Source organism: Trachypithecus francoisi, unplaced genomic scaffold (assembly GCF_009764315.1).
Source record: "Trachypithecus francoisi isolate TF-2019V2 unplaced genomic scaffold, Tfra_2.0 Lachesis_group16, whole genome shotgun sequence".
In the NCBI taxonomy this organism is placed as follows: Eukaryota; Metazoa; Chordata; class Mammalia; order Primates; family Cercopithecidae; genus Trachypithecus; species Trachypithecus francoisi.
The window spans coordinates 46672974-46689996 of NW_022681461.1; the positions used below are offsets into that span (position 1 = coordinate 46672974).

At 37.1% G+C, this 17023-nt stretch overlaps 1 protein-coding gene across 3 annotated transcripts in view; it reads right to left on the reverse strand.

Annotated features, from left to right (window-relative positions):
- Window positions 1-17023, reverse strand: part of BNC2 (basonuclin 2) — a 458180-nt gene that overhangs the window by 297980 nt on the left and 143177 nt on the right. For 2 of the 3 annotated variants that reach the window (XM_033237410.1, XM_033237409.1), the window contains one exon: window positions 14917-15117. In XM_033237410.1, coding sequence (XP_033093301.1) covers window positions 14917-15117 — 201 coding nt within the window. Of the gene's footprint in view, window positions 1-14916; window positions 15445-17023 lie in introns of those variants that run through there. The other variant, XM_033237411.1, reaches the window with a different exon arrangement.

Genomic DNA, 17023 nt, shown 5'->3' on the forward strand with positions numbered 1-17023 from the left:
TCCAGTTAACTGCTACAGTAGCATTATCATCACTGAGCAACAAAGGGCAGTGTATTCTGCCAATAGCTTTAGGGTGACCTTTGCAATGCTGACTAGTCCGTCAAATTCCATCTCTGAGATGCAAGGCATAGACAGGGATGGTTTATTAACTGAGGTAGGAACTAAAGACTAGGAGGCTCCAAAAGGGTAGGCGTTTCACATTCAGGAAATGGGGAATTCCTTTCCCTAAGAAGAGAAGCAGTGTACCTAAGATCAGGCTGAACAGGCCCATGGTCTTCCCCATGGAGATTCCATGGCGGGAAATTCTCATGTACTAGGACAGCATTAGCAATTTCACATGTTTTACATGTTCCTTTTCTCCCCAGCTACATTTTTTTAAGGACTGCAATGGAAACCCAAGTGGAAATGGGTAAAATGGGATCAATGTCTTGAGCTCTAGGAATAAAGCTACAAAGGGATATTAACAGTCATAGACCTTTAAACAAACTGTGACCGATACTACTTTAATTTGGAGGTAGTTTCCAACCATCGCCAACAGGATAAATCCACAGAACTCAAGGGCGCAGAAACAGTGGGTAAGAAAAATGACTGTACTGAACTGGGAAATTTTCAAGGATAATCTGTAGAAAACCAGCCTAGGAAAAGGCACTTTTTTTTTTTCAAGAAAGTTAACTGTGACTATGGCAAAGTGACATGCTTAAACTTGATATTCTCTTAGGGATGTGCAGGCTTTGAAGCTCATAATAAACTTGAAATGGCTCTGTGGAATGTTAAGGCTTAATGTAGATGGCTGGTGCCACTGTCATGCCTATACAAAAGTATGTCAACTTAGAAATAACTGCACTAACAGCTCCGGGGTATTTAGAATGGAAGACTTCCCCCACGACCCTTTTTTTTTTTAATCAAGAATTTTACTTTGAACCATAAGAATAAACTGTATTAAGTTTCCAACCTAGTTAGTGCAGCTAAAATTAAAATACTTACTCAGTTTTGGCTGGGCGTGGTGCCCTCCTGCTTCTAATCCCAGCACTTTGGGAGGCCAAGGTAGGCAGATCGCTTGAGCTCAGGAGTTCGAGCCCAGCCTGGGCAATATGGCAAAACTCTTATCTACACAAAAAATACAAAAATCACCTAGGCATGGTGGCGTGTTATCTATATTCCAGGTACTCAAGAGACTGAGGTAAGGGCTTGCCCCTGGGCGGCAGAGGTGGAGGCTAGCCATGAGCCCAGATCTTACCACTGTGCTCCGGTCTGGGCCACAGAACCACACCTTGTCTCCCCCCAACCACCAAAAAAAATACTAATTTCAGTTTACTTTAGAAAGGCAGAATGTCTGCCACCCACTTCGTCTGTGTTACCTTTACATTACACCATTCTTAAAAAGTTTAAACACAGCAGAGGAGAGAAATGAATGCTTTGAAATAACCTAACATATGTAACAATAAAACTATCTAGCAAAGATAAAGCACAAACGTTATTTTACAAAAATTAACACCATCTAAAGAGGTATATTCTTTTATCCTCCATTCTTCGCTACCTCTTTTACTTCAGTGCTACCCAGTAGATACTTTATCTAATTCCCAGTTGAAAGGTTTCTGAAAACATTAAGTCACAGCTGTGTTGACGCTGAACTTCTTGAACATGGCATACCAGCATCATTCTGACACATTTATAGATGTTTCCTTACAAGCTGCACCAGCACTTGATTTGAAATATCTGACTTACTCTAACACAAACTGTTAATCTCTGGTCTTTTCTCCAGTTCAGTTCTTCTCTGCAGTTTTGGAAACAAACCAACAACTTGCTATGTTTACAACAGAAAGGGCTCCCTTCTGATTGGCTTCTGACACTGTTCAGTGATGCTGTTCATCAAGACCCTAGAAAGAGCCTAGATATACCTAGGCCCCATGTGCAGATCATTTTAACAAGATGTTCTTGTTTCCTTTTCCCACGAAAATCAATAACAGGATGACCTTCAATCTGAAATTCAAACCAATTAATTACCTGTTCTGCTGAAAATGTTGATATCTGATTTGCCTGGAGAATTTCAATTATGAATAGATTATTTCTTTTAAAGAGCCCCTTCAAAAAATATACACAGTCATTTTAAACCTCATCTTATACAATATAAATAATGTTTTCTTGAAGCAGGTATAAAATATTGGCCTTGCACGAATTAGTAGGGGGAAGTTTTCCCCCTGGTGGTCCATCTCCTCCTTGTGACATCATAATCAATTGCTTGGTAAATTATAGCAATCCCACAAAGATTCAGGGCCAAGAATCTACTGCTTTAAGGTGAGATGAAAAGCTTTTTATAGTTGAATTCAGCTATTCATCTACATCAATTATTTACACAAATCATGAAATTATTTTCAGAATTCAGAAATCTTTTATTATTTTAAAATCCTTACGCGTCTACTTTTATTTAAATTTTTTTGACTATTTTTTTGTTTTGCCCACACAGTTGATTTTTCTTTAAATGTGGGTCATAAGGAGAAAAGTTATACATCAAAACTATCAGCACCAGAAATATATTTACTAAGCTTTTTTTCTAATTACAGAGGAAAACAATGAAGAATTTAGTTCATCCCAGTGGGGAATTCCCAAGATGAATGATCACATGCAATGAAACTATTATCTTCGTCCATTAAAATATTATCTAAAACAGAGGTTTCTATCTGGCAGCCAGAGGGCTGAATATAGCCTGCAGATGAGTTTTGTTTGGACCACACAGTTTTTAAAATATTTGAATAGGTTGCCAAGATTTCAAAATCAGGAGATTTCACATAAAAATCTGGATTTCTAAATTATCATTACAAAGCAGCAGCAGTGGATCTGGCAAACTGGGCCTACATTCCCACCTGGCAACAATTGGCTGGAAACAAGGAGCAGCTACCTCACTGTGGTCGAGACATGAGCTTTCTGGCCCACCACAGTCCCCACTAGACTCACTGTACTTGTTTAATTTTTGTTACCTCCACATGGCCCTTTTAGGCAACTCCCACTCCTTAAAAGGTCATACTACTCTAGAGTTTGTGGGGGAAAAAAAGAGGATGTTCTCAGAACAGAGATTTAAAAATATATATTTCACAAGTTTACAGAATATAAGACAATGGGTAGCAAGTTTCACTTCAATTAAACATTCTTGCAAACCAAAGGAAACTCAGTTTCATAATTAAACATTGTTAAAAACAGTAAATCCAGAACTGATGACCTAGCCTTACTGAGTGGTTCAACGATCTTTACATTGGTTTTCAATCAGCCACCTATTTCTCTGAAGCCCAAAATAGATGCTCATGTCAAAGCATTACTCAGATTTTATTCCTTCACATGTTAACACTTCCACACTTCCTTTCTAGAGCTATCATGTACTTAAGTGAAAATGTACCGTAATATGAAAATAGGACATGTCTTCAAGGTAAATTTTAAAAGTCAACATTTAAGATGCATGAATATTATCACAGCAAATATTCATCTTTACTGACTCCACATGTATGCCACCATCTGACATTTATACTTACATTAAAGAGACATTATTATGGGTTCAAATGACCCAAAAAGTCATGGCATATTTCTTTACTAATGGTTATTACCTAAAAGCAGATGTCTATGACACAATCACCATGCACTTCTTTATATCTACTTTTTTTTAATGAAAGCAATTGCAAGGAGAATATCTTTTACATTTCATTATTCCCAGTCAATCACAGCAACACAGCATTTCTACCTATTAATGGATTTTAAAAACAAATTAAAAATACCCTATTTAGCAGGGGGAAGAAACGGCCTTTTCATTTTATTCAACTATATTAAAAACAGGCTATCTCTGATGTATTACCACAATACAGAAATGCTTACATATCATATAAATTGTAGTAAGTAGGCTATGACCAGTCATATGCCAACTAATTTAGATCAACTGTGGTAAAGTGTTTTTACATTATGTTTCATCATTGGACCACATGCTTGAAAGATTATTTTTAAGGTGTTTCCTTCCGAAAGGAAGTATTTTTCTTCCATTTTTACCTAAAGAATGTAATCCCTGAACATATGCCAAATTTACTTCACAATCGGACTTTAATCCCCAAATTCTCTTGATTCTTAGCAACTTGCACAACTTTAAGTAAACAGTTCACAAAATCATAATGATCATACTGTAGCATTCCTTAACTCCTTGGTGAACAGAAAAAAAGGATACCGTAAACATGAACTCCATAAAGGTAGTCTTAGGCCTGAATGACAGTATATTTCTTATGGGAAACATTTTTCCTTAATTTCCATTGTGATTGAAATTTGAGCAATTAGAAATAGACACCTGGAACACAGTTGTTAATTTACCTCTCCCCACCCCTTTCACACTTTTCTTCAAACCATTTCTTAGGATGCATCTTAAAGATATGATCTTATAGGATGGCTTGCATAGAAAGGGCACTGAACCAGTGTTCACATTCCTTTCTTTAAAATGCCTTGTTGTAATCCAAGACTAAACTTTCTTTTTATAAGTGTATAGCTTTAGGGGGAAAAAAATGGAAATTTCTCAAATAATTACTGAGTAAAATGATTTAAAAAAAAACAAAAATTAAAACACACATTCTAGGAAAAGCATATACTTCATTACATTCATGTTGATTTGCCTTTTATACCATCTCAGAAAGGGAATTTTATGAAATACAAAATTCCCTCCCATGATGACCAAAGCTTTAAGCTAGTCTCCGCAGGTTCACATCATAGTAGCTGACTGCAAATATGTAAAGCAGTTCTGGAAGACTCACAATTTACACATTTTTGTTTGTACTTTATTGTTTTAAGATGAAAAATAAAGTGTGAGATAATAGATGTTTTAGTTAATCTGTGTTTTATGGAGAGAAAAGTATTACTGTCACTTAACTCCTTCTATTAACCATTGCTTTCTAGAAAAGAGTATCTCAAAGTAGGCTTATACTGAAGCTCATTTCGGCATTCTGCAGTTGTAAAAAAAAAATTTAAAAGATCAAAAGTACAGGACTGCTGGCACATACAGGAACAGTGATTATCAGAATACTCAGAAGGCAAGCAGCAGTTGGTTTATGAAGAAATTATTTAAAATAACTATTTACACAAGTTAAAACAACCAACTTCTCACTTTTACTAAAAGGATGTTTTCAATATAATGAATATCCAAGCTTTTCTGGTCATGAGAAAACCTGGAATATATTATACACGCATGAATGTGGCCCGGGATGCAGGATATGGGATGTGCTTCCTATCAACAGATTAACACTTCATTTTCATTACTCTAATCTCACCACAGGCTGTGAACACTCTCTTTTTCTTATTTGAACAACAATGGTGCATAAAAAACCAAGCTGACAAGCAGGCGGGGTTCATTAAATGCACAAGGCCCTTATTCCCATAACACATCTCACCTGTATGAGGCCAGTTTTCTGGCTTCCCGGCTGGCTACTGAAACAAGCTCTCCCAGATGTTGGACTCTGAATTCTTCTTATCCCTTCCTACTTACATTATAATAAATGACAAAAATAAAGTGAAAATGAAAAAACCCTTCTCCACAATGAGCAATACTTAGTAATAACAGGACTGGTAACATATTTTAAGCTCTATTCAGTCCCATGATTACTTTCCAAAGTTGTCCAAGAGAACAAAGAAAAGTGGCTAGAAAGGGAAATTATGAGATATCTGAAATTTGAGTCAGAGAGAATCATCCTGGTGTCTCTATCCTAGCGTAATTCTAATTTATTTGAAGTAAGCTGTAGTCTCCCACTTGTTGAAAATGGCTATTCACAAAATAAGAAACAATCGTGCTATATTTTCCAATGAATGACACTGAGTTTCACCAAAAAGCTACAGTCAAGAAAGAAAAAAGGCTATATAGCATAGTATAAGGAATAATTACACGATTCTTAGGATGGGGAATGCCTCTTTGGGGAAAGCCATCCATACACACTCATTGCCTCTGAGGCAACCATTAGCAAATCCTCAACCTACATAGAATTAAATCACCTAATTGTCACCGCCAACCAATGGAGCAGGCATACATTTTCTGCATGTCTACGCATTACATATAAATGCACTATCATAACGTGGCAATATGGGATTTTTAGTACTTTCCAGAGCAAGACAATAAGTCCTTCCACAAAGTTTACAGCCAGACTTTGGCTTTGGTTCTTTCTGGTACTCTAATATTTATATCTAAAAAAGAAAGAATAAAAGAAAAGCAATATTAAACAGCAGCTAACCCCGCTGACTTCAAGTTAGGTTCTGGCATGAGGTCAACAAAGAGAATGTTTGCAGGCATTCTCACTCAGGGACACTCTCATGAATATGCTCAGTGTATAATTACACCCCATATCTTGCAGGTGACATCCCAGCCATGTCCACTGAGCTCCAGCACTGGCAGAGGGCACAGTAGTGGGCAGCTTGCTTTATCTATGCCTGATCAGGTGTCCCAAATAGCCACCCTAATGATTTAAACCAATGAAATCCTTCTTGATTTAAATGTTAATGGAAAGGGAAAAAAAATTATTAAATCCCTCTAATGGAGATTCTCATTTTAATATTAGTTTTGTTATTATGTTAAGCCAGCTGAAAGCAATTATTTGTTGCCATGTAAAACATTCACTAACCTGCTATCTTTCTTTTCAGACACCCAGTTCAGGCACTCCGATCATAAAACGTGAGTTCTGAACAACTGTCTAGAGAACCAATAGCCACTAAAAGACACCTTAACAAAGTTGAAAAATTCATGACAGTCTCAAAAAGGCACAGCAGGTACAATACTGAAAGCTATGTCTTTCCCATACAGAAGATGTTTCAGTCTTGTCAATTTTAACAATCTCTATGCCTTGTGAGACAATGGGTTAAAATTTATTAAATACAAAACAGGAGTGAATCCTCCTCATATGTTATGTATACTGCATGCTTTAAATTTTAATTTCATAATACCACCCATTAATACTGGCCCTACCATCATTTCAATTCCTTTTTTAAATGTTTCTGTTAACTCTTATTAGCTGCAGTTTGTCTGAAAGAGTCATCCCTTCAACCTACTGCACTGCCCTTGGTATCTGTTCCTTCTTCTAGGGAAATAAGCTCGTGTAGAAGTCTAACTGCACAAAATAATAAATCCAAGAATTACGTTTTTAAAAGAAGAAAAAAGGAAAGCAAAATCTCTCTTCATCTAAGTACTTTCTTATACAGGCTAAGGATCAAATTGAGCTGCCTTTCAGCACCTCTGAATGATAAGCCGGGGCCCCTGGTTACACGTTTTTATCATGCCCTTACTTAAAGAACCCTTCTACAGCAACACTCGGGACAGTCCTGTCAGCACTCACAGAGGACCACACCTGAGGGTGGCACCTCTCTCTCATTCCTCTGCTAGAATGATGTATTGGCAAAAGGGTATTTATTCAATTACTTCTACGTTTCAGGTGCATTTTGATTCTCTTCTATTAGGGCAAAAAGGGCCAATGAAAGTAAGGAGGAATTCAGAATACGAGAGATGAGAAGAAAAGAGAATAAAGTGAGAAAGAAACTACCTCTATGAGAAAGGAAATAGGAACAGAATAACCTTGTATTTAGGTCATTAAGTAAATTTCTGACAACCAAATAGGAATGAGATTTATAAATCAACACCACTCAATGACACATAAACCCTAAAGACAGTAGCAAAATAACATTACACTTCAAAAGTATTGAGTAAATAAGGCGTCAGATATGCTCAAGAGAATCAGTTTTTTCAATGAGTAACTTCCTACTGTTCAAGATTATTTTCATTTTCTTTACAGAGAGAAATGAAAAACTGATGGGCTTAATTAAAGAAAAACCAAAGGATATTATTTTGTTGTTAAAGGATCAATTCTTTTTTTTAATTGGAATGATGATTAATAAGCTGAGAATTTGGTTCCTAAACTAGCCAGTTTGAGTAATGTGTTGTTTTTCCACAAGCATTTCCATTAAAGAAAGCTCTGTGAATGAAGAAAACATACAGAGATTCCTCTCTTCTCCTGATCTCTGCACTTTGTGGCATGAAATGCTACATACAGCATTTGAACAGAATGACACTGCACACTGTCTTCACCCAAATGAACTCCAGTCATAAATTTTTCACCTGAGGGTTTGAATGCACACTGTGAAATCTGCGAGGCTTCCTACAGGGGAATGTACAAATTAAAAAATAATCAATACTTTTATTTTTCCTATTCGTTAAACTTTCTTTAAACCTGGGAGGAAGATGGCAGTACAGGTCAGGCTCAATGAGGAGGAAATGTGGAGACCCTGGATGTCATGGCCCCAGACATCATTTCTGGGATGTCATCTGCACATTTTAAAATGTCTTAGACCTTGAGCTGCTTAGCAGATTTTTTTCACCATATTTTCCCTACATCTTTACTAGTTTTTCTTATAGGAAAACATTCCCTCTATTACCCAATGTTTTGTTTCTATATGAGGATATAAAGGCTGTTGTTCCTGAATTATGTCTCTTTTCCTTTATTTCTCTAAAGCTTAAAAATAAATGTCAGAGTTTCTTGAAAGGGTCTTTGACTCCCTTTCTCCCTGTCTCTGGGGTCCTTCAGTAGATGAAGATCACCCAGCAATATGTAGAAGCCAGTTGCTTTTCTGGAAATAAAAAATGGCATGAGCTTTGGCAGACAGTAGTGAGATCCAGCATTTCCTAGGACCCCCAAACAATCTTCTGACCAAGGCCTGGAGAAGGGTGGTCACTGAGCAGCGCCATAAATAGACCACAAAAGCGTACCACCAAAGGTACAAGAGGATTTTCAAATGGTGAATTATTTCTACACGCATAACAAATCAGGCTCCAAACCTCACGTGAAATGAAATCTTGGAACCATTATATTCCATGTTTTTTGGACAATAAGAAGCAGGGAATCCCACAGAAAATTTCTCTCACTGAAAAAGTCAACCCACCTGATTCACTCTATTTTTTTCTACAACCACAAAGTTCTCTGGCAGCACTCTTTGGGGAAAAAGGAGTTAATTCCTAGATTGATTAAAACACCATGGTTCAAATTATGGACACAAGGTAAAAGCAAATTCCAATTTCTTTTCCTCTTTCCTTTTGATATATGTGCTAATCTAGAGTGCCAAGTTCAGAAAATACCTCTTGAGCTGCACAGAATCATTAGCTATTCATGTTTATAAGGAAAATCCTCTCAAAAGCTTTGCAGATAGATAACGGCAGACACACAACGCAACTTTCTTTGAGTGTGTGTAATGCATACAAGGTAGAGAGAGGGAGGCACTAGAATTTATGTTTTTCATTCAAGTGGATGACGCCAGCTCACTATCTGTAACGGACTGTTCCTTTGGAATCAGCTCCCTGTGTCACAACGACCTGGCAAACTTGAATGCTTTCACTATCACTGGAGTCCTTGCAATCCTGCCTTGGTTGTGACCCATTCGCTTCAGCCCCAACTTCTCAGAGATGCCTTACTCAGCATCTAATTAGTTAGGGAGGATTTGCCGCGGCTCTTAACCCTGACATGGGAGTGGGAGGATGTGCTGCTGTGGTAGCCCAAATCTGTCCTGTCACTGCATTAATCAGATTTCCATAAAGCTATGCATGAATAATTGGATTTATCAGTGAATGTGAATATACACTCATAAATATAATTATAAAAAATACCTACAATTATAGATAAGATATCTGCACCTTAGAGGGATTTATTTTTCAACTGCGGTTACTTGGCTCACCTTAGCAAAAGGCTTTACAAATTACACAAACATAATGGACCTGTTTGCAGATGACAGAAAGGTGAGAAAATTAAATAATTTCAAAATGATCACCTACTGTGTTCAAATTCATTTAAATGAATCATGTTGAAAATAAACTTCAAATTTGTGCACAGATTTTTAACACATACAAAATACATATCTGAGAATGTTTGTGCATGCTTCATTTGCACTGCTTACATGTACATAGAATACCACATACATAAACTATTACTTTCCCACTGCATTACAAATGAGACAGTATCTCTTATGTTCCGTCTGCATGTTATCCACAGACCTTCAAAGTTTAGGACAAAACCAAGCACCTGTCTCTATGCTACAATTTGTATCTTAACAAATACAAATACCCAAATATTCCTACTTTAGTGTTATGTTATCAGAAAATACACTGAGAATTATATTTGAATATATGTCTATAATTCAAATATAACATATTACCACTCAAATTAAGAGGGGCCTAAATTGGAGGTAGTAGCCTAGTAATTCAACAGGCTAAAACTGTATGCCTCTTAATATAATATAAATATTTATTTCAGCATTAACACCACAAGTTTAGTCAATTTAAGCCTTTTCCAGTAAGACAAGATCATCCAAACACACTAACTGTAAGGAAGGGAGTAAAAAGGGAGAAAACTGCAGAAAGCAAGCTAGGGATGGATGACGCCTGGCAATGAAAGTCGTTTTCAAAGACCATTAACTATCAACTGCTTTACTCAGGACTTTGATTAAATAAGAACATACATCCTATGTAAAAAGGGATGTCTATTTGAGTGGGACAGAGTTTGGAATAAAAATGCGTTGTATGAACTATAAAGAAGACCCAAACCACAATGTACAATTAGGCGTCTGACTCGTAATACTATATATATGCCTTTTAAATGACTAGCAAATAAATCCTCAAAAAAATTGGGGGTAGAAACAAAACCATTTTCATTTAAAAATATAGATTCCAGAAACTGAGATTGGTGGCCTATATGAATAGAAAAAAAAATTCTTGAAGAAAATTCATATTGAGCACTCTTTTAAATGGATTCTAGCAATGTTATTATACATTTCTTATAATATATTTTATTTATCATTTCTCTGAAAGGTGCTAGATTTTTATGTTAGTAAGAAAGTTTGCTTTTACTCTGTCATATCTCTGGTGAGCAGACGCTCTGGTATTAATGTAAATCGTTGATTTAATTTTTAGCTTTCTTGGTTTGCCCCTCACCTATCTAGAAAATGATTTCTCTGGTGATAACTAACACATCATGCTAATGAGAGAATCTAATGCACAATAGAAAAATGTCACTACTAATAATATTTGCATGAAGTTAAATAAAGCAACTGTAAGAGAATGTCAGACAGTTGTTCTTTAATAAGACACAGTTTCACAATGAAATTATGTTGTTAATTTTGTTACATCATCGGGTGAATCCTAAATTACTACATAATGATGCACGGAGTCATTTATAATTCTAACTTAGTATTTCATTCAAGTATGAAAAAAGACCTTATTAAGGGATCTACATTTTATTTGAAATAGGTTAAATATACCTCACCAATAACAAAAGGTAAATGTCTCTAGTAACACATTAAATGTGGGCTATAGCTATTTACCTGTATGGTTTCCTTTCTGAAAAGATTTTTAAATAGACTGGACTATTACATCCCTTGAGATAGCTACAAGAATTTTTATTTACTATTCTCTCAAATGCACAGAATATTTATACAAATAGAAAAATTGCCTCAAGTGTGATTTAAAAAAAAAAACTTCGAAAAGCAAGCCTTATTTTTTGCTTTTAACAGTACCTTGTGAAACCAAACTAGACAAAATAAGGTTCATTCTCCACCTGTCACTGATCAAACTGATCCAAAGAAGAACTCCCTTTACACAAGTGTCATACCCTTTAAGGTTCTCAAATATTCAGCTATATACATAGAAATAATTTGAGAAAATCATACTTCAATATAGAAGAAAAAATGTACAGGCACAGGAAACTGTAGTCAAATAGTCTTAACTTGAACTTTAGGGGCACATACTTAATGCCACTAAATCTAAATTGGCTTCAGACTATGATGTTTGTTACTATTAGACAGAATGAAAGATATACATTTAAGCAGATCCAACTTTGTTCATATGAAACAAAAGACAGATTTTTGTATCCCTATTTCCTAGTTTACTTACAGAACACATAAAACCAGATTATTAAATTTCAGTATTCATGAGACATTTCCCACAAGTTTTTCTGTAGTTAAGTACTGGTGGTAAATTATCTGTAACTCAGTTTTGAAAGCTTTTATAGCAGCCCCACTAGTCAGACTTTTCGAATGTCTAAATAATCAGGAAAATATTAGTTTTTATATTATTAAAGAAAACTTTATAAGAAATATAACCCAATAAATTTTATTCATTTCATAAGCTAAGTAAATATTACTTAGAAATAAAATAATCATAATCTAGAGAAACCTCTTTATGATGCCTCAGAAATGAGATATACAGAATTCTACATATTTGATTAAATTCGACAAACTTTTACCTGTACCAAAAGCTGGCTTAACTGTATATATTGAAAGTAATATTCATTGAAATGGCTGGCTTCAAGAGAGATCAGAGATATAATTTCAGTAAGTCTCTCTCTCTCTCACACACACACACACATGCTAAATCAGCATTGCTGATGAATTATAGGTAAGAAAAACAAACATATTAAATGTGAACAGCACACATACTTTCACTTACATAGTCTGAACCTAAGTTTATGTAATATTTATACAAACTAAAATGTCATCTTGAAGAGAAAAAACATGTAAGCTCATATCCTCTCTTACATGCTTTCCAAAAATGCACAAGAAGCAAATATTTAGTGACCATGACAGAAAAAGGTGAGTTGGGGGGGTAGGAGTGATTGCTAACTACATCAAAACCAAAAAATAAACATATTTAAAATTGTGATTTCTCTCCCTTTGTTGTACTACTCTATTTCATAAATAGCATAATAGTATATACTTTTAATAGCATCAATTAAGCATAAATTAGTTTCCTACATTTCTATTCTCTCCATATAGTCACTGATGCTCACAATTACACAAATATGCACACACAGGTACACACAAAATATCCACACAGATAACTGGATCAAAGACATCATAAATTTTCCTAATTCTGACCCATCATTTATATTATTTACTTCTATTTGTTTTTTAGCTAAAATGTTTTCCATGACAAAATCTCCTTAGATTCAAATCTACTTGGAAATGGGCTAGTGCCAAATAAGCAATCTAACACCATCTATGTGGCTCAATAGCCATTTATCAATTGATCATTATCTCTATCTGGTTTTATTAACTCTTTTCTAGCTAGAGGGAGACCTAAGCCAATCTTCCCTTCACACACACACACACACACCACACACACACACACACGGCCTCCACTAACTCAAGGAAAACCCTGAAGGTGACATCTAATTTTAAAATTAAAAGTGAGGCACAAGTTATTTGGTATTAAGGTTAGCAAAAACACTCTGCATTCCAACTATGAGAGAGCCACCCAGGCAGGGATGTGTCGCGGAAAACACCTCTCATAGCACTCTGCAGTGACAAGGAGCATCTCTATGAGGAAATGAACTTTTCACTTGAAAGAATGGGAAATTGCACATGAAGAGTTACTTATTGGGTTTATGTTGATTGCATTTAAATCCCAGCTTACTGTATCAGCAGTAATCAGGGTCCCTCTACAGGATATGTCAAAATACACCTTATTCAAATGCACTTATCCCATCTAGAATTGTGTGCTAAAACTGTTCTCTAGCTAAATGCTACAAAACCCTGGTTGTAGGTATTATCTCTTGCAAATGTATTTCTAAACTTGTAGCAGTTTATAGGCTAACAAATTGGTTTTTTTTAATTATCAACAACTTTAAATATCTAAGTCAAAGTATTTAATTTTCGTGAACTCGTACAAAGGGTTTTGTTTTGTTTTTTTTTTTTTTAAAAAAAAAGCAGTTGCAGTATTTTTTTCCTCATCAGTGGCACAATATTTCTTAACCACCATCAACTTAAAATGCAAGTATACTTGTCAATAGTACTTTCGTGCTGTGTGGATAATATCAAACTAACTTGCTTTGTGTGGGTTTGGTGTAGGCTTTGGAAAAGCAAGACGTGTCTAGGAGGGAGGCACCAGGGAACTTCCCTCCCTCACTTGAGCACAATCCAAGATGAAAGTTTCTGGGTTGTGTCCCCTTCGCTTCCTCTCACCCTCGCTCCCCCGCGGAGCCAAGGAGCCAGCAATTGTGCAAGAGAAGCCCGGCGCACAGGGCGCGTATCACGGAGCGCATGGTACGAGCCGCCGGCTCCAGTGATTAATTATCAGTAACCGATGGCCTCACGCTACCACGTCGGCTTTCCCAGCAGAGCCAGCAAGTCGAACGCCTCCAGCGCGGCTGGGACGGAGGATCGGCTCTGGGGAAGACGCCGAGGCTGCGCCCGAGTGAGTGCGCCAGCGGGCGGGCGGGCGGGCGGGAGAGCGGACCGGAGCCGGTGAAGGGAACGCAAGGGCGGGCGCAGAGGGCTGGCTGGCGAGGAGGAGCGGAGCGGAGGAGCGAGGAGCAAGGACCGAGCAGCACAGCCCGCCACGCACGCCGACTCCTCCAGCAACCCTCGGCGCTGGCAGCCAAGCCTGCACAGCCTCCTCTCTCTTCTCAGGTCTGAACGAAGGTGCCTCCAGCCACATGAAGTCAGTAGGGCTGTTGTGAGGGGTCCCTAGATTTTATTATTGTTTTTTAGGTTGCAGAACCTACTCCGACAGAGCAGACACTTTGGACGAAGTGATTCATATTGATAGAAAGATACATTTGTTAGGTGGTGGTTTTTTTCATTCTTAACAGAAAACAAAGAAATAAATTAAGTCTTCCCCTGACCCAGGCTGTACTGTGAAACTTTTCAAAAATGTCTCTGCTTTCTTTTACTTCAGTATCCTTTCCCCTTTTTCTTTTAAGACGCCCTTAGGGAAACCATGAAGTAACCCTGCACATTCCAGTAACACAGTTATGACAAAACAGAGCCTAACTAGGAAGTGACCACATTTTAAAAAATATTTAGAAAGAAAAACACCAGAAACAAAAGTGCCCATAACAATTCAAGGTTTCTTTAAAAAAAAAAGAAAGAAAGAAAGAAACTTACCTGTTGGGACATTCTGAATAAGAGGTTAGTATCAGCGTTTTGCCATGTCCCCATGAACCCTGGTTCAGCCGTAGTCGCTCTGGTTCCGAACTGCATGGAGTTGTCAGTACAGGAGTCTCTTAAAGTCAAGTCTCTTGCCCTCCTTGGCTCTCTGTCTCTCTGTGTCTCTCTTTCTCTCACATCCACTTCTGCCTCTTCTGACTGAAAAGTGAAGGTGGATTTTTTGAGCCTCTTGGCAGCCAGTAGCAGGAGTGTAGTGTAGTTAAGAAGCTGGCTGAACTGTGCATTTCATTTGGGAAGGGGGAGATTTGGGGGAGATTTGGGGGAGGGAAGGGGTCAGAGCTTCTTTCGCACCTTCTGCACAGATATCCCTATCATTTATGCATAGATTGTGACTCCCCAAGCTTGCCTTTGCTCAGTTTAACAGCTGCCTGTCAGGTGTGCAGGCAGCACTGGAGACCCAACCATCAGCTTCAAACTCTCAGCCACTGCATGTCATTGGATAGCAGAGCTAAGAGTCAACTGCACTGTTCCACTGTCAGGCACCAAATGACACCCTGCACTAACCCCTCTCCAGATATACAGATAGATACACACTTATGCACACTCCAGGCAGCACCACAATCACGGTGCACAGGGCGAGGAGAAGCTAGGGCCCTTCCCCGGGAATTTTTCTCAACAATGCTTTCCGATATAACACATAATATCTGACACCAGTCTTTGCTTTAACATTTGTAAAACTGTGATACGTAAATATTTTTTTAATTACACTGAAGAAAGTAAAATATTCAACTGTAAGAGAATGTAAAGTTGGCTCAGTTATAGTCTAAATGTTAGCTCCTGAAAGTCGTATCGTATGTGCTGGGCTATTTATAACCATATAGAAACTCCGAAATAACATACATAGAGATGTGACCTTATACTCTGAAGAGTAAGTAAATAAGCCTAGCAGTTTTTATAACATATAACATGCACAATAAACATCTGCCAAATATAAACATATACTATTTAATATCTAGTACCTGAGGCTATTAATTACTAAACTGGATGTTAAGTAATGAGAAACTGAATGGCAAAGGAAAAAAGTATACCTTTTCTTAAAGCTCAAAAGTAGAAAAAAATCCATTGTTAAAGTTCCTAGATGAAGCATCTGCAATATCCTTTCAAATCATAAGAAAAGAAAAAGATAAACAAAAAAAGCCTGTCCCATTTCAGGCAAAAAGTAGTGAATATAAAAACTCCATTTTTTATTCAAGATCTCTGTGGAAAATTCTATAACGTTTTCCTGCCTGATGAAATACGCCCTTGATAACATGTCGTATTTTTAATTAAACAAGTCTTAAAACTATTCACCTATTTATTAGATAGTATTTGTCTGCCTTATTTATTGAAAAGCAGCACTGAACAAAACGCACTGTACATAAACAGTAACTTCAAAATGGAAAGCTAAATTCATGCCATCTCATAAAAGTAGTCAGCAGGAAAAAGCCATCCTTCCTAAACTTAAAATGTAAGGAACATTAATCTTCAACCACCTACAAATATCGAGGACAAATGTACCACTCTCCTTGCTCCTTCTTAACTCAAGAATAACAATAAACCTTACTCTCTGAAACAATAAAAGAAACAGAAAAGAGCTTCAATGGCAGCTCTGTGTCATTAGTGGACAATGAGAAAAGATGAGAAAACGTACACTATGTTGACACAAATGTGCCTTCCCCTCTAGAACCGACATCTCCTGAAAGCTTTTCTGTTAAACTTCCCTCCAGTTCACCACCACTAAGCACAAAAAAGTCTCAAAAGAAGCAAATTCAATATCTGAGAGGAAACAAACAAGAACCCAAAGAATTGTTGCCTTAAAATATATTAAGTCCACCTGTGGTCAATAAAAATATTCTTGCTGGGGGGAGGGCAGGAAAAGCCCCTACAAGTCAATTGTCAACAGTGACTGTACCTTTACTGCTAGCTATTACCCACTTAAACTCCCTCTAAAATTTGCTAGCCTCTTGATTTCTGAAGTGGCACTCAGTGCCTCAGTCAAGCTGCCTGCTCAGCTCCTGACCTTCCCACTAATGGCTGTTATTTGTGGGAGGCTTAAGGACACTGT